We start from the raw sequence: 22418 nt of genomic DNA, 5'->3' as shown, positions 1-22418 counted from the left end.
CTTTGTTCAATTTTTGTTTGGAAGATCTGTCCAGAGGTGAGAGAGGTGTGTTAAAATCACCTAATATTATTGTGTTGTGGTCTATTTGATTTCTGGCATTGAGAAGGATTTGTTTGACGTATATGGGTGAGCAACTGTTTGGGGCATAGATATTTATGATTATGTCTTACTGATTTATGCTTCCCTTAAGCAGTATGAAATGTCCTTCTTTATCTCTTCTGACTAACTTTGGCTTGAAGTCCACATTATCTGATATGAGGATGGATACTCCAGCTTTTGTGCTGTGTCCATGTGCATGATATATTTTTTCCCATCCTTTCACCTTTAGTCTGTGAGTATCTCTTTCTATGAGATGAATCTCTTGCAGGCAGCAAATTGTTGGATCTTTCTTTTTAATCCAATCTGCCAGTCTATGTCTTTTGATTGATGAGTTCAGGCCATTAACATTCAGGGTTATTATTGAGATATGATTTGTATTCCCAGTCATTTGGCCTTATTTTTCATTTTTAAGTTGGCTTAGTTTCTCCTTTGAGTAGTTTTTCTCTAAGGTAGTTCCTCCCTTTTCTGACCTACATTGTTGTTTTTCATATCCTCCTCATGGAATATTTTGTTGAGAACATTCTGTAGTGCAGGCTTTCTATTCGTAAATTCTTTTAACTTTTGTTTATCATGGAAGAATTTTATTTGATCTTCAAATCTGAAGGTTAGTTTTGCTGGGTATAGGATTCTTGGTTGGCAGCCATGTTCTTTCAGAGCTTGAAATATGTTGTTCCAGGCCCTTCTAGCTTTTAGAGTCTGGGTTGAGAAGTTGGCTGCTATCCATATTGGTTCCTCCTATATGTAATCTGATGCTTTTCTCTTGTGGCCTTCAAAATCCTATCTTTATTTTGAATGTTAGGTATTTTCATTATAATGTGCCTTGGTGTGGATCTGTTGTGATTTTGTGCATTTGGTGTTCTGTAAGCCTCTTGTAGTTGATTTTCCATTTCATTCTTCAGGTTTGGGAAATTTTCTGATATTATTTCATTGACTAGGTTGTTCATTCCTTTGGTTTGTATCTCTGTGCCTTCCTCAATCCCAATAATTCTTAAATTTCATCTTTTCATGATGTTCCATAGTTCTTGGAGATTCTGTTCATGATTTCTTACCATCTTCTCTGTTTGGGCAACTTTGCTTTCAAGATTAAATATTTTGTCTTCATTGTCTGAGGTTCTGTCTTCCAAGTGGTCTAGTCTTTTGGTGATGCTTTCCATTGAGTTTTTTATTTGGTTTATTGTTTTCTTCATTTCAAGGATTTCCGTTTTTTTTTTGTTTGTTTGTTTGTTTTTTGAGAATCTCTATCTCTTTATTGAAATGATCTTTTCCTTCCTGCACTTGCTCTTTTGGCTTATTGGTATTATCATTCATTGCCTGCATTTGCTCTCTTATCTCATCCTTTGCTTTGTGAATCATCTTAATCATGTATAATCTGAAGTCCTTTTCTGACATTTCTTCAAACATACTGTCATTGGATTCTATTAATATAGAATCTAGATTTGTTTGGATCATTTTCTTCCCTTGTTTTTTCATGTTGTTCATGTATCTTCCCCTCTAGCAGTGCAGATCTGGGGTATTGCAGATTTCCCCCTATAGGCTTAGAGTGGCCCTATAGGTTTCCAAAACCTTTACTTTAAGGGGAGATCAATATTAGCAGTGCCCAATTCAGACACTATGCAATCCTAGACCAAATAGCCCCTATGAGGACAATAACAATATTATCATAATAAACAGAATGAGTTAAACTATTATCTTCAGTAAAACAAACAGATTTGCAATAAGGTTTGCAGTTTCAAATGGAGGGCAAAGAGGATGCAGAGGGATGTAGAATGTAGCTGTTAATGGGATAAGAAAAGAATATACAGAAGTTCTAGATAATAGGGTGAGAGTGTAATCAAATGAATTTGGATGTTAGCATGCAAAAAAGGGAGAAAGAGACTCTGAGGGAACAGGTAAGCAAAAGGAAAAGAGAGCAAGAAAAGTAAAGAAATAAAAACTTCGATTTTGTCAATAAGGAGAAAAAAGAAAATCTACAGTATAACAGTCATATAGTAATGAAACCTCCCAGTCTTCAAAACCTGATGCATGAGAGGTACCTGACAATGAGCTTCAAGCCTCCAGCAGGCATCTCAGGATGAGTTTTGCCCCACCTAAAGATTGGAGCTACGGCTTCCAGGATTATCCAAGATGGCCGCTCTGGCTTCGAAATGTTTTGGCAAATCTGGAGCTGTAGCTCAGAGTGTGGACATGGTCAGCAGGAGGTCCTGCAGGCGGGGTGCAGTTGATCAGGCAGGGGTCCTGGAGGTTCGGTTGTTTGATGTGGTTGCAGGATCCTGGAGGCCGGGTGCAATCAGTCGGTCTGGGGTCCCAGTGTTAGGGCGCAGTCAGTTGGTCTGGGGTCCTGGCAGCAAGGAGCAGTCAGTCGATGTGAGGGCCCCAGAGACAGGGAGTGATTGGTCGGGCTGAGGGATCCTGAGATGGGGCTCAGTCAGTCTGGCCAGGGTTCCTACAGGTCCTGGCTGTTTTCTCAAAATGGCAGCAGATATGTGTAATCAAACCTGCAGGTAATGTAGCAGTGAACTTCCAGGCAACAGCAGACAGCTGGTGCTCCACTGGCAGTCGGTGATCAGTTTGCTGACTGTGGTGGTGTGATCGGGAGGTGAAACTCGTGCATTGGGTGATGGATAGGTGTAAGGCAGGCGATGGTCAGGTGAGAGGCAGGCAAATGGCAGATGATAGGCACCTGACAGTGAGCAGTCTGCACTCAAAAAAGGCATCCATATGCTGGCAGACTGCAGGTAATCACAGCAGACAAATGGGGTAAAGAGCAGGGGATCGATAAGTAGCAAAAACTGCCTCACCAAGAAACAGATATCCTCTGCTTGAAACCAGGTTACGGAGGGACAAGGAACACAGCCTCCCTCTAGTCTGCCATCTTGGATCTGCCCCAATGCATTTTTTTGTACATAACTGATGAATCTTCAGAAAGAGAAGTTAGGAAAACTACCCCATTCACAGTAGCTTTGAAAAAAATAAAATACTTGGGAATCAATCTAATAAAAGAGGAGAAAGACCTCCACAATGAGAACTACAGAACACTAAAGAAAGAAATTAAAGAAAACCTTAGAAGATGGAAAGATCTCCCATGTTCTTGGATAGGTAGAATTAATATTGTCAAAAAGGCCATACTACCAAAAGTGCTATACAGATTCAATGCAATTCCAATTAAAATCCCAATGATATGCCTTACAGAAATATAGCAGGCAATCATGAAATTAATCTGGAAGAATAAGAAACCCAGAATAGCTAAAGCAATCCTTAGTAGGAAGAGTGAAGCAGGGGGTATTGCAATACCAGACCTTGAACTATACTACACAGCAATAGTAACAAAAACGGCATGGTATTGACACCAAAATAGACAGGTAGATCAATGGTACAGAATAGAGGACACGGACACAAACCCAAATAAATACAATTTTCTCATACTAGACAAAGGTGCCAAAAATATGCAGTGGAGAAAAGATAGCCTATTCAACAAATGGTGCCTTTAAAACTGGAAATCCATATGCAACAGAATGAAACTAAACCCTATCTCTCAACCTGCACAAAAATCAACTCAAAATGGATCAAGGACCTCGGAATCAGACCAGAGACCCTGCATCTTATAGAAGAAAAAGTAGGTCCAAATCTTCAACTTGTTGGCTTAGGATCAGACTTCCTTAACAGGACTCCCATAGCACAAGAAATAAAAGCAAGAATCAATAACTGGGATAGATTCAAACTAAAAAGCTTTCTCTCAGCAAAGGAAATATCAGCAATGCGAGGAGAGAACCTACAGAGTGGGAGAAAATCTTTGCCACTCATACTTCAGATAGAGCACTAATTTCCAGAATATATAAAGAACTCAAAAAACTCTACACCAAGAATACAGATAACCCAGTCAACAAATGGGCTAAGGAATTGAACAGACACTTCATAGAAGAAGATCTACAAGCAATCAACAGGTATATGAAAAAATGTTCAACATCTCTAGTAATAAGAGAAATGCAAATCAAAACTACCCTAAGATTCCATTTCACCCCAATTAGAATAGTGATTATCAAGAATACAAGCAACAATAGGTGTTGGCGAGGATGTGGGGAAAAAGGTACACTCATACATTGCTGGTGGGGCTGCAAACTAGTGCAGCCACTCTGGAAGCAGTGTGGAGACTCCTTAGAAAACTTGGAATGGAACCACCATTTGACCGAGCTCTCCCACTCTTTGGCCTATACCCAAAGGACTTAAAATCAGCATATTACAGAGATATAACCACAAGAATGTTCGTAGCTGCTCAGTTCACAATAGCCAGATTGTGGAACCAACCTAGATGCCCTTCAATTGATGAATGGATAAAGAAACTAATCCAGGTATAAACTTTAGTAAAGTTCTAAATAGGTTGAAAAAAATAGTTATTAAATATAGTAAACTTTCTGTAACATTATATAGGGACTGAAATGGGAAAGGCAGGAAAAAATGGGTAAAAGAGAGAAAAAAAGAAAAAAAGACAACTTGCTTGGGTGCTGAGTTCTAATTTTCATTGCCCATTGTTGGCACCATCCCTCTCCATTGTCCAAAACATAGCTTCCCACTGTAACTGACCTACTGGCTGTGTCCTCAGTTTGAGTGCCTTCCCTCTCTGCTGCTCTGAACCACAAGTGCCTTCTTGTCCAGATCTTGGCTCTTTAGCTGTTACTTCCCTCCTGCTGAAGCTGGTTGTACTAGCTTTCATCTTCCTATCTCCCAGTGTAGGATGGGATAGACTGGGGAATGCTGACAACTGGTGTACTTCCATAATGGGACTGGTGCAGAATTCTATATTGGAAGTTCTAGTAGCTGAGATTTTTGTCTTGCCTGACCTTTGAAACTCTGTTGTTCGATATTTGAAATTTTATTCATGCCCCTGTTGCTAGGGAGATGCTTATCTCTGCTGAATGTCTGGGTTTCACAGTCCTCCCCAAATTTCCACTATGAGCGTAAGGAGTCTGAACTTGACAGGCTGCATATATTCTACCACCATGGATGTGAATTACCCATAATTAGACCTGGAGTGCTGTCATGCCTGTCTGACCTGTTACTTCCATCTTCCCAGGTGATCATATGGGACACCAAAGGGAGTGATCTCTACTCAGTATCTCCAGCGTATATCTTTCTAGGCATACTCCTCTCTGTGCCTATTTCAGTTATGCTGGTCCTGGCACACTCTGGACCCCACAATAGGTGACCACAGGATCAGGGTGGAAACTTTCTTTTATGAGTTCCTAATCTTCAGTCTCTGCTCATTGCTTTATGGCCACTCAAAACTGGTTCACACTACTGCAGTTATGATTCCTGCTGGACCCTCTTCCTCCTGGTCAAGCAAGTTTAATCCCTTTTCACTCAACAACTTCCCTCACTGTCTCTGGGTTAGTTGAGATCAGTCTCTTTCTGTATTCCATAGGTTTTCCCAAGCCAGTAATACTGGCCATACTCCTTTCTCTGTGTCTGTGCTCCCCGTCCTCTCAATGGTGGGCTGGGGTTGTTGATGCTGCCATCATCCAAGCTCACATATCTCTAGCATATTATGTCTTGTATTATGTTGAAAATTTGTGACTTTCTGTGTCTCTATGATTATTTTTATTGGCAATATTGAATTTCAGTCAATTCCCATAGTCACCCACCTGACTGAGTATCAGTCTTTCCACTTTTTAAATCTTGAGCTAAGAAACTTCTGGACAATACACCTTGTTCTTCCTCTAATCTGGCATCTTCTCAGTCCCATAATATGTCTTTTAAATTTGTTCATGATTTTCCTTTCCTGTGTACTAAATGTAAAACAAACTAAAGTGATTTAGTTGTAAGGAGAATACAAATTTTGTCATTGTGTGCATAATGAATATTATCCCAGATTATAGTTTAAATTTGAATTATGTAATATTCTATACCATGTTTATCCAAAATAATTTTAAATTAAGATAACCTTATTACTTGTATGTTTAAAAATATAACTCCAAATTCTTTGATGTTCCTTCCCATTAGAGGGAGGATTTATATACCTACATGCCCTTTTTTAGTTTGATTGGCTTTTAATTATTTCCATAAAACAAACAGGTGAAAGTTGATGTTGTGTGGTTTTTGCCTCTGCCTGGCTCTGTTGGAATATTTCATCTCTGTACAGTGCCTTGAGATGCTGTCTTTCAGAATCCAGTCACCATACAATGAAAAACTCAATCTCAGGATAGTCACATATAGGTCCTCTAATCCACATCCCTAGTTCAGGTAGAAATGCTTATGTCTCAGCCCCTGGATGATGATGTTATTTGAAACAAAAAAAAATCTTTAATATTATTGAAGTCCAGTTTATCTATGTTTTCTTTTGTTGCTTCTGTTTTTAGTGCCAATATTGAAGAAATTACTGCCTAAACCAAAGTTGAAAAAAGTTTACTTCTATTTTTTCATAAGAGTTTTACACTTTCAACTTTTTCTTTGTTATCTTTCACAGTACAGGTGACTGCTGAACCACTGAACTGCATCCCTAGTTGTTTTTTTATTTTTATTTTTCTGAGACAGGATATCACAACGTTGCTGAAGGTCTCACTAACTTGCTGAACTTGGCTTTGAACTTGCCTCAGCCTCCTGAGTAACTGGTATTGAAGGCATGTAACACCATACCTGGCTGATTTAACTCAATATTTATGTCTGTAACCCACTGTAAATTGTATATGGTGAGAGATCTGTGTCCAACTTCATTTTTTTGTATTTATTCAGTTCCCAGCACCATTTGTTGAAAAGACTATTACCTTTCCAGTGAATTTTCTTAGTGCCCTTGTAGAAGATCAATTGATCATAAATTAAGGTCTTATTTATGAACTTTAATTTTATTCCATTTATTTATATGCTTGTGCTAATGGCAGTACTACTCTATCTTGATTATTGTAGTCTTGTACTCACTTTTTAATTGGGGAAGTGGGAGTCCTCTCACTTTTTTTTCCTAATTGAAGATTATTATTCTTGATCCCTTAAATTTTCATATAAAATCATCTTCTCAATGTCTGCAAAAAAGCTAGCTGGGATTTTGATAGGATTCAGTCAAATGTGTAGATCAGTAGGGATGTATTGCTAGTTTAGCCATATTGATTCTAACAACTCATAACCATAAGATGTCTTTGCATATATCTTACCTTGTTTAGTTATTTTCAACAATGCTTTGTAGTTTTCAGTGTATAAGTCTTATACTTATTTTAAACATTTATTTGTAAGTATTTTATTCATTTCAATACTATTGTAAATTGAATAGTTTTCTTAAGTTCATTTTCAGATTGTTCATTGCTACTAGAGAAATATAATTAAATTTTGGAGATTGATCTTGAAACCTTAACTTAGGTAAATTTATTTATTCTAATAGGTTTATTATTATTTGTGTGTATGTTTTTGCGTTCTTTAGGAATTTTTTATGTACGACATCTCTAAGTTGAGATCATTTTGCTGCTTTCTTTGCAATATGGATACCTTTTAATTTATTTTTCTTGCCTAATTACTCTGACTAGAAACTCCATTGTAATGTTAAACAGAAACAATAAGAACAGTCATCTTTGTCTTAGTTTTTATCTTGTGGAAAAGCATTCACTAAGTATGATGTTAGCTATCAGTTTTGTAGATAATCTTTATTAGGTTGAAGGTTTCCTTCTATGTCTAATTTGTTGAATATTTTTATTTAATGAAGAATTTGAATTTTGCTTTTTACTCATCTATTGAGATAATGTTGGGGAACTTGGTTCAAGATCTTTATTAAGTTTGTATAGTACATTTATTGATTGATTTTTATTATTATTAAACCAGTGTAGCATTTCTGAAATTGTTGATATTCTTTATTGTTTTTCTGTTCTTCCATTTAATTATTTGTGCTCTAGTCTTTATTATTTGGTGCCTTCTACTTTCTTTTCTTTTTCTAGATTCTAAGATGGAAGTTTTGTTTATTGATTGTGGTCTCTTTCATCTTTCAATACAAGTGTTTGCAGTCATAAATTTTTCTTTAAGCTTCACTTTAGCTGCATCCCATAATCTGTGATGTTTTTTGCTTTTTTTATCACAATATATTTTCCAGTTTTTCTTAAGACTTTTTTCTTTGAACTATTGATAATTTAAGAGTGTGTATTCTAGACTTCCTTTTTGTTTCACTTAATATACTAGAAAGAATGAAACAGCTTCAACATACATCTATTACCAACATTCTCACAATTTTCATGTCAGATTTAGCATTATGGTGATTTACTTGTAACTTTGTAGAAATGACAGAAAAATGCTTCTGTTTGAAATTTAAAATCTAGATATTTCACAATAGATTTGTTTTTCTGTTTGGTAATACTAAATGAATCTTTTTAATGTAGGTTCTTATGAAGTATCTGAAAATCTTAGGCTTGAAAAAAAAGATTCAGCATCAGAGGTCCAAGTACCAGAAATTCAACATAGCAATGGTAACTATGTACGATCATTATAGATATCTTTAAATTGTTTTAAGTTCAACTCATTAGAAGATCTTTTTTCTTTGAGTCTATTTGTTTGAGGATATATTTTGTAGACTTTTTATACTTTGACCTAAATGTGAATACTCTAAAGATAATAAAGAAGTGAAAACTCTGATATAATGTGATATTTATTCACATGGTTAGTGACTACTATTTAGCAGGTCTTTCTCAAGAAACATTCAAGAAAATTATTCATGTTTCCCACTTCATCTCCATTGTTTTAATATAATCATTGATGTAGGTTTGCAGTTTTCTTCCTTTCATTTTACACAAATGAGAGGAAATTCTGCTGATTACTTGCTATATCCATATGTTTCATCATAGATCTATTTTTCTATTCAGGATCTCTTGTGACTGTATCACCACCTGAAGACATGGCTTTAGCTTCCAGAAGGAAGTCTGAAACTGAGCACGATGAAGCTACCAGAAATGAGAATATTCATGGTAAGAAATTAAAATATTATAAAATTATTTTCAACTAAATTTGGAACTTTGTCTCACATTTCATGAATGTTTGCTATTATTTAAATTTTTCTTTTGTAATTATTTTGTTTATACTTCTATATCTTTATTGGTGATTTATTTATATAGTCTATAATTACTGAATTAGATGTGTTAAATGCTTTATTCTGAATTTTCCTGTTATAGTTGTGTCATTTTGCTTTATATCTTTTGGCATTTTATTATCTACATATATATAAATTTAAAATTAATACTTTTCCTAGAGGATAGAAATTTTATTTTAAGGAAGAAAACCATTTTTATAGTTTTTGTTTGTTTCATTTAGAAACTATTAAGTCTTCTAGTCATGTTGGCTCTACTTGGTTGATATTTATATGATATATTCTTTTTCCATCCCAGTAATTTTAATCTTCCTATATCTTTATGATTTTTCTGTACCTATTATATGAAACTTATAGTTGTATATTTTCCAAATACATTCTGATGCCTTTTGTCTTTTTTTTATTAGTACTCATATTGCTTGTGATAGTCTGGCCATTTTGACCATATTGATTTTGCCTATCCAAGAATATTGTCTTTTCTCAATATTCTATAATTTTCATTCTAGAGCTCTTTGACCTCCTTGACTGGTTTATTTCCCAAGTATTTTATTTTATTTTATTAGGTAATGTTAATGGAAAGTTTTCCTGATTCTGCCTTGGCTGAATCACTGTTGGACTATACGAAAACTTTTGCTTGATGGGTGTTGATGTTGTATTCTATTTTGCTAAATCATTTATAAGCTCTAGAAGTCTTCTGGTGGAATGTTTTGGGTCTTCTAGATATAGGATCATATTGTTGCAAACAGAGATAGTTTGACTTCTTGTATTCCTATTTGTATCCCTTTGAATTCCTTTTCTTGCCTGATTGCTCTTGCTAATGTTTCAAGGACTAGACTAAATAGGAGTGGTGAGAGTGGCCCGCCTTGTCTTGTTAACTGATATTAGAGGGACTGCTTTTAGTTCTTTTCCATTTAGTATGATGTGGGCTTTGGGTTTCTCATAAATTATCTTTGTGATATTGAGGAAAGTTCCTTCAAATGAATGGTTGTTGAATTTTATCAAAAGTCTTTTCTACCTCTTTTGAGATGCTCATGTGATTTTTGTCTTTAATTCTCGGTAAGTGACAATTTGCATTTTTTAATTTGCATATGTTTAAGCAACTTTGTATCCCTGGAATGAAACCTGCTTGATCATAGTATATTGTCTTTTTGATGTGTTTTCAACCTACTTGATCATGGTGTATTGTCTTTTTGATGTGTTTTCAAATGCAGTTTGTTAATATTTTATTAAGGATTTTTGCATCTATGTTCATAAGGAATATTTCTCTGTAGTTTTTTTTTTTAATGATATGTCTTTTTTATCTGGTTTTGGTATCAGGGTTATACCTTCATAAATGTATTTATAAAATGTATAAATAGATTGTCTTTGGGAGTGATCATAAATATATTTTATGATTCATAAAATGTATTTTTGTTCATTCATAAAATGTATTTAGGAGTGTTGCCTCCCTTTCAATTTCATTGAATAATTTGAGAAACACTGGTATTAGTTTCTCTGTTGAAGGTTTGGTAGAACTTGATTGAGAATTCATCAGGTCCTGGACTTTACTTTTTTGAAAGGCTTTTAATTGCTGTTTCAATTTCATTGCTTGATATTGATCTTTTTAGGTTTTCTATATCTTCCTGATTCTATTTGGAAAGGTCATAGATTTTCTAGTTTATTGGACTATAAATTTTCAAAATATTTGGATAATTCTATAGATTTCAAAAAAGTCTATTGTGAAATCTCCTTTTTATTTCCAATCTCGTTGATTTGGTTCTTCTCATTCACTCTTTTGGTAGCTTGGCTAAGGGTTTGTTAATCTTATCTTTTCAAAGAACCAACTCTTCATTGCATTGATCTTGTGTATTATTTTCTTATCCTCAATGTCATTGATTTTGTCTCTGATCTTAATTATTTCCTGAGTTTTGCTGGTTTGGGGATTACTTTGTTCTTTTTTGTAAGTACTTGAGGTGGAGTCTAAGCTTATTTGTTTGGAATTTCTCTAATTTTTTAATGTAGGCACTCAGTGCTATAAATTTTCCTCTTAAAACTGCTTTCATAATGTCCTAGAGATTTTGATATGTTTTATCTCTGTTCTCATTTGTTTCTAGGAATTTCTTGATTTCTATTCTCAATTCTTTTAAGGAGTATTGTTCAATCTCCATGTGTTTATGTGATTTCTGTTATTTCTTTTCTGTTGATTTTCAGCTTCATTCCATTATGGTCTGATACAATATGTGAAATTATATGGATTTTTTTTTATTTGTTAATATTTGCTTTATGGCCTAGACTATGATCCGTTTTGGAAAAAGTCCCATGCATGTTTGAGAAGAAGGTATATTCAGCTGTTTCAGGACGGAATACTCTGTAGATGTTTGTTGGGTCAATTAAACTTATAGTGTTGCTTAGGTGGGAGTTATCTTCATTGATTTTATGTTGGATGACCTGCCTAATAGTGATAAGGGTGCATTGAAATCTCCCAGTATTATTGTGTTGGGGCCTATGTAGGATTTATTGTCTTGGAGTATTCTTTTTTCCATATAAACAAGCACATTGACAATCGGGGCATTAAAGCTTACTATCGTATCTTCTTGTTGAATTATTCCCTTTATTAGATGTAGTGGCATGCTTTGTCTCCTCTGATTAATTTTTGCTTGCAATCTGTTTCGTCAGATGAAAGAATAGCTCCTCCTGCTTATTTTCATGGTCCATATGCATGGAATAATTTTTGCCATCCTTTTACCTTCAACATTTGTGTTTTTGCCTGAGTCTCTTGTAAACTGTATACAGTTGAATCTTATTTTTTGATCCATTCTACTAATCAATGTCTTTTAACTGGGGAGTTGAAACCATTGACATTCAATAATAGTATGAACATGTGTTTGTGGTTTCCTGCCATTTTGGCTGTATTTTATCCTGTCTTGATTCTCATTTAGTGAATTATTCTTCTATTGAACTTCCTCTGTTTAGGAGCTTTGGAAATAGATTTTTCATTCCTCTGTGTGTAGTTTGAGTATTCTTTGTAGTGCTGATTAGGTGCTCATAAATTCTTTTAGTTTATTATTGTTATTTTTTTTTTGTTTTTGTTTTTGTTTTTTTTCCTCCTTGAATGAGTTTTGCTGGGTATAGTAACATTGGCTGGAAGTTGTTTCCTTTGAGGCTTACAATATCTCATTCCAAGCTCCCCTTGATTGTAGGGTCTGAACTGATAAATCAGAAGTGAGCCTTATTGGTTTGCCTCTTAATGTGACCTCTTGTGGCTTTTAATATTTTTTTCTTATTTTCTATGTTAGGCATTTTGTTTTTGGTATATCATGGTGAGCTTCTCATTCGGCTAGATCTATTTGGGGTCCTGTAAGCATCCTGTATGTGGATGTCTATCTCATTTCTGACACAGGAAAGGTTTTTTGTAACTATCTTATTGAAAATATTCCTTATTTTTTTTTAGCTTGTATCCCCATGTTCTCTTGTATCCCAGTGATTCTCAGGTTTCATCTGTTAATGCTGTCCCATGGTTCTTGTATATTCTGGTCATATTCTATAATTTCCCCCTTCATTATCTGTACTCTGTACTTTCTGTAATTTTCCCCTTTGTTGCATTCTCTGTAGATCCTGTTCAAGGGTTAAAGTTCTGTTTTTTATGTATTCTACTCTATTAGTGATATCTTCAAGTGAGTTTTCAATTAATTGTGTCTTTTATTTGTAATAGTTCTAATTTGTGTCTTTTTATTATTTTTTTATTGAAGTGGTATTTGATCTCCTGTACTTGCATTCTTTTTTTTCACAGTTTTTAAACCTGAGTACTGCATACGTTTATTTTTTTCGTTTTCTTTTTTTTAATTAATTTTTATTGTAAACAAATGGGATACATCTTGTTTCTCTGTACATGAAGTAGAGGCATACCATTTGTGTAATCATACATTTACATAGGGTAATGGTGTTTGATTCATTCTGTTAGTTTTTTTCTTCCCCCCACCCCTCCCACCCCTCTTTTCCCTCTAGAGTCCCTCCTTCCTCAATTCTTGCCCTCCTCCAAACCCCCATTATGTGTCATCATCCCCTTATCAGCGAGATCATTTGTCCTTTGGTTTTTTGAGATTGGCTAATCTCACTTAGCATGATATTCTCCAGTTTCATCCTTTTGCCTGCAAATGCCATAATTTTATTATTCTTTATGGCTGAGTAATATCCCATTGTATATATATATACGTTTCTTTTTTTTTTTTTTTCTTTTTTTTTTTTTTTTTACAAAACAAATAGTTTAATAAGGTTAACCATTGGACAGGGCATGGTGAAACAGTTACTTTCCTATATTTCTGGCAGAACTGTACTTAGTCTTCACATGGCAGCACCACGCCATTACATTTTCTAAAGAATTTCAAGACCAGGATGTGGGGAGCCTTAAACAAATCCAGTGTCTCACAGAAATGAGCTTGCACTAATACCATGGCTGTGCTTAGTCATTGTTGGAATTGATGGGGATATGCTCAGGGGACTCAGGGTAGCGCTTAGGGTTGTCAGCTGAGACTTTCTTTTTTTTTTTTTTTTTTTCTTTTTTCTTTTTTTTTTTTCTTTTATTGTGAACAAATGGGATACATGTTCTTTCTCTGTTTGTACATAGAGTAAAGGCATACCATTTGTGTAATCATACGTTTACATAGGGTGATGTTGGTTGATTCATTCTGTTATTTTTTTTTCCCCTTCCCCCCACCCCTCCCATCCCTCTTTTCCCTCTATACAGTCCTTCCTTCCCCCATTCCTGCCCCCCTCCCTAACCCTCACTCTAACCCTAAAACTAACCCCTCCCATGCCCCATTATGTATCATCATCCACTTATCAGTGAGATCATTCTTCCTTTGGTTTTTTGAGATTGGCTTATCTCACTTAGCATGATATTCTCCAATTTCGTTCATTTGCTTGCAAATGCCATAATTTTATCATTCTTTATGGCTGAGTAATATTCCATTGTATATATATGCCACAGTTTCTTTATCCATTCATCAACTGAAGGGCATCTAGGTTGGTTCCACAATCTGGCTATGGTGAATTGAGCAGCAATGAACATTGATGTGGCTGTATCTCTGTAGTATGCTGATTTTAAGACCTTTGGGTATAGGCCAAGGAGTGGGATAGCTGGGTCAAATGGTAGTTCCATTCCAAGTTTTTTAAGGAATCTCCATACTGCCTTCCAGAGTGGTTGCACTAATTTGCAACCCCACCAGCAATGTATGAGTGTACCTTTTTCCCCACATCCTCGCCAACACCTGTTGTTGCTTGTGTTCTTGATAATCGCCATTCTGATTGGGGTGAGATGGAATCTTAGGGTGGTTTTGATTTGCATTTCTTTTATTACTAGAGATGTTGAACATTTTTCCATATGTTTGTTGATTGCTTGTAGGTCTTCTTCTGTGAAGTGTCTGTTCATTTCCTTAGACCATTTGTCGATTGGATTATTTGTAGTCTTGGTGTTGAGTTTTTTGAGTTCTTTATAGATTCTGGAGATTCGTGCTCTATCTGAAGTATGATTGGCAAAGATTTTCTCCCACTCTGTAGGCTCTTTCTTCACATTGCTGATAGTTTCCTTTGCTGAGAGAAAGCTTTTTAGTTTGAATCTATCCCAGTTGTTGATTCTTGCTTTTATTTCTTGTGCTATGGGAGTCCTGTTGAGAAAGTCTGGTCCTAAGCCGACATGTTGAAGATCTGGACCTACTTTTTCTTCTATAAGATGCAGGGTCTCTGGTCTGATTCCGAGGTCCTTAATCCATTTTGAGTTTAGTTTTGTGCACGGTGAGAGATATGGGTTTATTTTCATTTTGTTGCATATGGATTTCCAATTTTCCCAGCACCATTTATTGAAGAGGCTATCTTTTCTCCATTGCATATTTTTGGCCCCTTTGTCTAGTATGAGGAAATTATATTTGTTTGGGTCAGTCTCATATACCAGTTTCTTTATCCATTCATCAACTGAAGGGCATCTAGGTTGGTTCCACAATCTGGCTATGGTGAATTGAGCAGCTATGAACATTGATGTGGCTGTATCTCTGTAGTATGCTGATTTTATGTAGGACAGCTAGGTCAAGTGGTGGTTCCATTCCAAGTTTTCTAAGGAATCTCCACACTACCCCATTCACAATAGTTTCGAAAAAAATAAAATACTTGGGAATCAATCTCACAAAAGAGGTGAAAGACCTCTACAATGAGAACTACAGAACACTAAAGAAAGAAATTAAAGAAAACCTTAGAAGATGGAAAGATCTCCCATGTTCTTGGATAGGCAGAACTAATATTGTCAAAATGGCCATTCTACCAAAAGTGCTATACAGATTCAATGCAATTCCAATTAAAATCCCAATGACATACCTTACAGAAATAGAGCAAGCAATCATGAAATTCATCTGGAAGAATAAGAAACCCAGAATAGCTAAAGCAATCCTTAGCAGGAAGAGCAAAGCAGGGGGGATTGCAATACCAGAACTTCAACTATACTACAAAGCAATAGTAACAAAAACGGCATGGTATTGACACCAAAATAGACAGGTAGATCAATGTTACAGAATAGAGGACATGGACACAAACCCAAATAAATACAATTTTCTCATACTAGACAAAGGTGCCAAAAATATGCAATGGAGAAAAGATAGCCTCTTCAACAAATGGTGCCTGGAAAACTGGAAATCCATATGCAACAGAATGAAATTAAACCCCTATCTCTCAACCTGCACAAAAATCAACTCAAAATGGATCAAGGACCTTGGAATCAGACCAGAGACCCTGCATCTTATAGAAGAAAAAGTAGGTCCAAATCTTCAACATGTTGGCTTAGGATCAGACTTCCTTAATAGGACTCCCATAGCACAAGAAATAAAAGCAAGAATCAATAACTGGGACAGATTCAAACTATTATAGCTTTCTCTCAGCAAAGGAAACTATCAGCAATGCGAGGAGAGAACCTATAGAGTGGGAGAAAATCTTTGCCACACATACTTCAGATAGAGCACTAATTTCCAAAATATATAAAGAACTCAAAAAACTCTACACCAAGAATACAATCAACAAATGGGCTAAGGAAATAAACAGACATTTCACAGAAGATGTACAAGCAATCAACAGATATATGAAAAAATGTTCAACATCTTTAGTAATAAGAGAAATGTAAATCAAAACTACACTAAGATTCCATCTCACCACAATTAGAATGGCGATTATCAAGAATACAAACAATAGGTGTTGGCGAGGATGTGGGGAAAAAGGTACACTCATACATTGCTGGTGGGGCTGCAAATTAGTGCAGCCACTCTGGAAAGCAGCGTGGAGTTTTCCTTAGAAAACTTGGCATGTATTTGCATTCTCAATTCCTTCCTTAGATCTTAGATCTTCTTTTAGTTCATTAAACATTTTAATAAATCAGTTTTTTATAATTTCTTCTCTGGGATTTTGTCTACCTCACTATCTGTGAGATCCTGTGTTGAGGGATTGTGGATTTGGTGGGGAAATTTGTTTGCCTGTTTCTTCATGTTTTCAGAGGTTTTGGACTTGCACATTAGTTGAAGTGGATTCTCTCTCTCTCTCTCTTTCTCTCTCTCTCACTCTATCTGCACACGTCCTTTTATGTGTAATTATCTTCTGTGTTCTGTGACCTGTTTTTGATGTGAGTAAATGCCAAGTGCTGGGACCTGAGTTCCCTCTATAATTCTCCTCCTTGGGTTCCTTTTTTTTCTTTTTTATTGTAAACAAATGGGATACATGTTGTTTCTCTATTTGTACATGGAGTCAAGGCATACCATTTGTGTAATCATAAATTTACATAGGGCAATGTTGTTTGATTCATTCTGTTATTTTTTTCCCTTCCCCCCCCCCCCCCCCACCCCTCTTTTCCCTCTATACAGTCCTTCCTTCCTCCATTCTTACCACCCTCCTTAACCCTAACCCTAAACCTAACCCTAACCCTAACGCTAACCCCTCCCACCCCCCATTATATGTCCTCATCCGCTTATCAGTGAGATCATTTGTCCTTTAGTTTTTTGAGATTGGCTTATCTCACTTAGCATGATATTCTCCAATTTCCTCCTTGGGTTCTTGTTGTTGGCTTGGGGCATTTGTCTTCTCACTTCTTTGGGCTGGAATAATGTAAGAGAATTCAGCACCAGAATCTCTAACCTCAAGAGTGTGTCTGTAGGTTGCCAGTACCTCACAGAATGGGGCAAAATAAACAATAGTAACAACTGTTGCAAATAATACCCAGTGTTGAAGTAAACACTCATTTCCCACTATGATGTCTTCAACATTAATTACAAAATAAAGAGGAATTGTGGGTTCAGCAATATTCAACAGTAAAAACAATCATAAATTGGATCTGGTTAAAGAAAAGAGCAGGTATCAACTATATTATCCACAGTAGTAAGATTGTATCAGTATTAATGATAGGGCAAGAAGTTATATAAACCAGTTTTTTAAAATGGTAACAAATAATTAGTGGAAAGTAAAAGGTGTTAGGAAGTTAGAAAAGAGTTTATAATTTCAAAAAGTGAATAGGGAATGCAGAAGAGATAGCAGGTATTCTTTATACAGAAAGAGGGGGAAATAGAATCACGGTATTGGAAGAGAAAGAATAGAATTTGACCATTAGGAGGAGAAGATAAGAGGAAAAATAAATAACATATAAAATAATATGACATAATAAATAAGAAGAAAACTAAATGACAATAATAAAAAAAATAACAAAATATACAATCCAAAAACCCTGAATCCTCAAAGACATTCTAGGAAAAGATAATTACATCAAAAATGCTAAAAACAGAGGAAAAGAAACAAATAAGTGTGTGTCTACAGTTCCCTGATACATTCATTACAGCCATATATACCTGTACACACATGCTGTCTCTCACACACAGAAAGAATTAAATAAACAAACCAAAAATTTTTTTTCCAATTTTGAAAGATTTATTTGAATAAAAAATAGAAGCTACATTTTGTGGAAGCAGTGTGCAGACTTATACATAGAAATGTTTACTCTTTATATATGCTTAAAATGCTTTGCATTTATTTTTCACTTAATTACCCTATTGATCACTAATTTCTATACACGGAAGCTATGGACTTTCCATGTATCATCAAAGATGTTTTCACAGTCTTCAATGGTAGGCATTTAACCCCTTTTCAAGGATGAGACAATAGTCATATAACTTGCTGATATGGCAAAATCTGTCAGTAGCAGAACTGGCATCGGACTCAGGCATGTCTGCCTGCTTGATACCGCATCATCTCATCAGTGTTCCTCAGTGGTAAACACTGAATGACTGCTTCCTTTGCTCTTCTCTATCTTATTTCATTTATCAACATATTAGGACTCTCCATATCAACAAATGAAGTTAGGGCATATTCTATTCTAAGGCTAAATCATAAAGAATTACCCATAATTACCCAGTTTTCATGAATATTTATTAGTCAATTAAAATGTTGATTGATGGCATGTTCTGGGTGAAGCATAATTCAGAAGGAAGGGATTATTCTCCACTGAGGTGGCCAATAGTCTTTCTCTCCAATTCTTTTTGAGTTATGGACTGATGGAGCAAGGGATAGGAATTGATAACCCTTCTCTGTTTTTGTATTGCTCTCTGAGCTTCTAGTTGGAGCTGCTTAAGATTGAAGCCATTTGAAATAAGACTTGGCTTCCCTACTCACCAGTAAGGATGAGTTAAGAAGTACTGTCAATTGGCATTTTTTCCATTCAGACTAGTTTGGTGCATTCACAGAATACAACTTCAGCTTTGTTCTGTGAGGAGTTTTTCCAGCAGGTGGGGATTAGTTCTTATTAGGCCTCAGGGGTTTTGTTGGAGTGTGCTTGCTTTGGGGCGATTAGACTAACCACCCCTAGGGCTTGACAGTAACTGATCTCAGGTGTGGGTCTGGTTCTCAGGAGCCTCCTAAGAAATCCCACTGTGGGCAGGTGGACCGATCCTCTATTCACTGCTTCCCAGGATCACAGCCTTCCTGGGCTTAGTCCCTGAGTGTATTTACCCCTGCCCACTCAGACTCCTGGCCCCCTTCAGCTGGTCATGTGAGTTGCTAGTAAACACAAAGAAGAAAGACAGGCTCCCATTCACTATTCAGACTTGAATCCCCCTGGCTAAGTTCTACTCTGCACCTGTTTTACACAAATTCTTTCAGACCCAGCCTAGGTCACTTGACACCACCTGCCCAGATATTGTGGCTGTGTTTTTGCTTTTTGATCCCCAGGTTCTGCAGTCACCATGGTGGTATGCTCACCCCAAGGTGATTCCCACCTCAGCTCTCCACGACTAGATGAGATACAGAGCAAACTTTTCAAACACCAGTGCATAACGCAGCCTCTGGATTAGCTAAGATTAGGTAGCATTTTTAAATATCATGCTTTTTTGTACCAAACCTGTGTCCCCTTTTCTCTTACTGTGGTGAATCTGTGCAGGTGGCACCCATGGAGCACTAGGGTGGCTCCAATGTATTCTTTCTTCTTTAATATACCCAAATTTCTGAGTCTCTAGACCACTTTGATTGTCCAGTATTAATTTTTAGTGAAACCCTTCTTTCTTTCACCTCACTGAGAAGCTGTTTACCTGCTGCTTTGGTCCCAAGCTATGGCAGCTTTTCTCTACCCTGCCATCTACTTCTCTTTTTTTTCTGCTTGTTGGTGTTATTGAATTTTGGGGAATATGTAGAATAAGAACCTACCTCTTAAACTTAAAAAAAAAAATATGTAAAAAGGTCATCTTGAGGAGTATCATTTCTTCCTCAATATTTTATCTTCATTTTGTAAGTAACCAACTATATTGTGCTTTTTTAATATCTTTACTGTTTTCTTTTATAAACATATGTATCTCTTCATTCCATCCTCAAAATATTTTTTTAGTTGTAGATGGACACAATACCTTTATTTTATTTATTTAGCATTTTATGTTGATGCTGAATATTGAATCCAGAGCCTCATACATTCTAGACTACGCTCTACCACTGAACCACTGTCCCAACTCTCTGTGTCTTATTTACCTTTCTTAATTAAGAGGTAGCATAAAAGTTATCTTTATTCAGTTTTTCCCTATCTAACATTAACTCCTTATAATTGTTCCAAGTTCATTTATAGAGGTCTTTATTACACTATTAACCAGAATTTAAAATCTACCAGTTTGTAGTCTGTACCTTAGTTCATTTAACCAATTCCCCACAGTCAAACATTTCTATGGTTTTGAATATTTTGTAATTGTAAGTAATGCTACAATAACAACCTTGAACCTACACATCTTCATTGTTTGACATATATATAAAATGTAATATTATATCTAACACAATATATTATAATATGTAGTAGTGTATAATATATATCATATATAATGTAATGTTATATAATATATAATTATATATATACATAATTATATATAATGCAATATATGTTATACTATATAAAATGTAATATTATATAATATAAAGGTATATGTAGCATAGTGAAGATAGATAGTAATTAGAAAACTAATGTAAAAAATTTTATAAACTAAAGAAACAACTTCAATACTTATCACCATTTTCACATCAGGTCTCACATTATAATAATTTATTTAAAACTTTTTACATGAGGAAAAAATGCAGATTATATACTTGTTACAAATTTGAAACTTAGATATTCAACAAAACAATCTGCTTATTTTCTATTTACTACATTAAATACATCTCTTTATGTAGATTTTGATGAAAAACCAGATGAAAATCTTGTGCTTGAACATGAAGACTCAATAACAGAAAAGAAAGTAAAGAGAAAAAAAACTCCTAAAAGGGAAAGATTAATTAGTAAGTATAATAATTACAGATAATACTAAACTATTTTGAATTAAACTATCAGATCATTTTATTGATGAATATGTATGTAAGCATATGTTTTATAGAAATTTTAGACTTGGATCTGAAGGTGAATGTGTTAAGATAACTTGAAGACAAAGGCAAAAATATTCATAGTCTTTGGTATTTCTGGTCCTATCATTATTTCATGACCATAGAATAAGCCCTCCAAGGCCCTGTAATAGACTCTTAAATGGTGTGTACATTTCAGTTCACTCATAGATTATGGATTCAAATCTCTTTCTTAGTGTAATGACCTTTTCATATAATCTCTAATCAGAAAATGGAGTTCCATTACTGGGATCTATAACTCAAATAGCAAGTGCAGATCAGAACACCTCAGGAGAAGGGTAGCCTCGTAATCTGTTGGAGCCCTCCAAAATGTCCTCTTGATAGTAGCCCCAGAAAGTGACCTTTCTTGTAACTCCATATATAGATACTATTACATTAGGGAGTTCACACAGGGAGAATGAGGGTACAAATTGCTGAATCATCTCAACCAATTACTTGGACTTTTGTTCTTTTTTTTCCTATTTAGTACCATGGGTTGAACCCAGGGTCTTAACATGCTAGGCAAGCACTATATAACTACATCCCCAGCCTTTTTCTTTTGTTTTATTTTTAGGCAGAGTCTTACTAAGTTACCCAGGCTGTCCTCTAACTTGCAGTCCTCCTGCCTCTGTTTCAAGTAACCGGGATTATAAGCATGTACCACCTTCCCTTACTTGGACCTCTTTTTATTTGTTGGAGAAGAGAAGGTGAAACGTTGTTTATATTTTATATATATATATATTATTACCCTTACAGATCATGCCCAGGAATTTCACTAGGGTACCAGGTAACTGTACCTGTATGCAATAACGGCCCAACTTACTTGCTATATATGGGTCAGCAGGCCATCTAGTCTTTGTTTAGTAGTGCCCATATATGGGTCTACTGAGACATGTTATCAATAGAATGGAAATTTAGTCTTCCTTCTGAGAGTGGGACATTTTATATATCATGATTTTCACATTGATGCCTGATATTCAGAGAATTTTAGTAGCTTCATGGGAACATATCAGTGACATATGACAATCCATTCCATACTGATCACAATCAACCAGAGGGTGCTAAAAAGAAGGTCTGTGATGTCAGTTGCTGCATATCAAGTTTCCTCATTTTAAACAATAACCCCTATGACAGTCATAATGTCATGTTCCATATATGTAAGGATGGCATGAATTAATTTAGAAATCTAAATCTGGTTAAATGTCTCATTGTGAGCTGTTACTCTCTCAGTATAGACTGTAGGACCACTTATGTACTTTAGGACTGTACTGAGCCATATATATCAGTTGAATCTATGTACCTGAGTCTGTAGGCATGGTTTGACTGAGCTATTGGACATTTAAATAATCTCATGGAGAACTTTGGTTTGACTAACCTCTTC

General features: G+C 35.4%; 1 protein-coding gene across 1 annotated transcript in view; it reads left to right on the top strand.

Annotated features, from left to right (window-relative positions):
* The first annotated feature begins 2223 nt into the window (after positions 1-2223).
* LOC124961283 (coiled-coil domain-containing protein 7-like) overlaps positions 2224-22418 on the top strand; it is a 51394-nt gene continuing 31199 nt past the window's right edge. The window contains exons 1-5 of the mRNA XM_047519926.1: positions 2224-2375; positions 6557-6561; positions 8442-8528; positions 8922-9023; positions 20834-20938. Of these exons, the coding sequence (XP_047375882.1) occupies positions 2224-2375; positions 6557-6561; positions 8442-8528; positions 8922-9023; positions 20834-20938 (451 nt within the window). The remainder of the gene's footprint in view (positions 2376-6556; positions 6562-8441; positions 8529-8921; positions 9024-20833; positions 20939-22418) is intronic.

The sequence above is a fragment of the Sciurus carolinensis genome, chromosome 12 (genome assembly GCF_902686445.1).
Source record: "Sciurus carolinensis chromosome 12, mSciCar1.2, whole genome shotgun sequence".
In the NCBI taxonomy this organism is placed as follows: domain Eukaryota; kingdom Metazoa; phylum Chordata; class Mammalia; order Rodentia; family Sciuridae; genus Sciurus; species Sciurus carolinensis.
The sequence above is the reverse complement of the archived record's forward strand: the minus strand, read 5'-3'. Positions and strand labels throughout refer to the sequence as shown.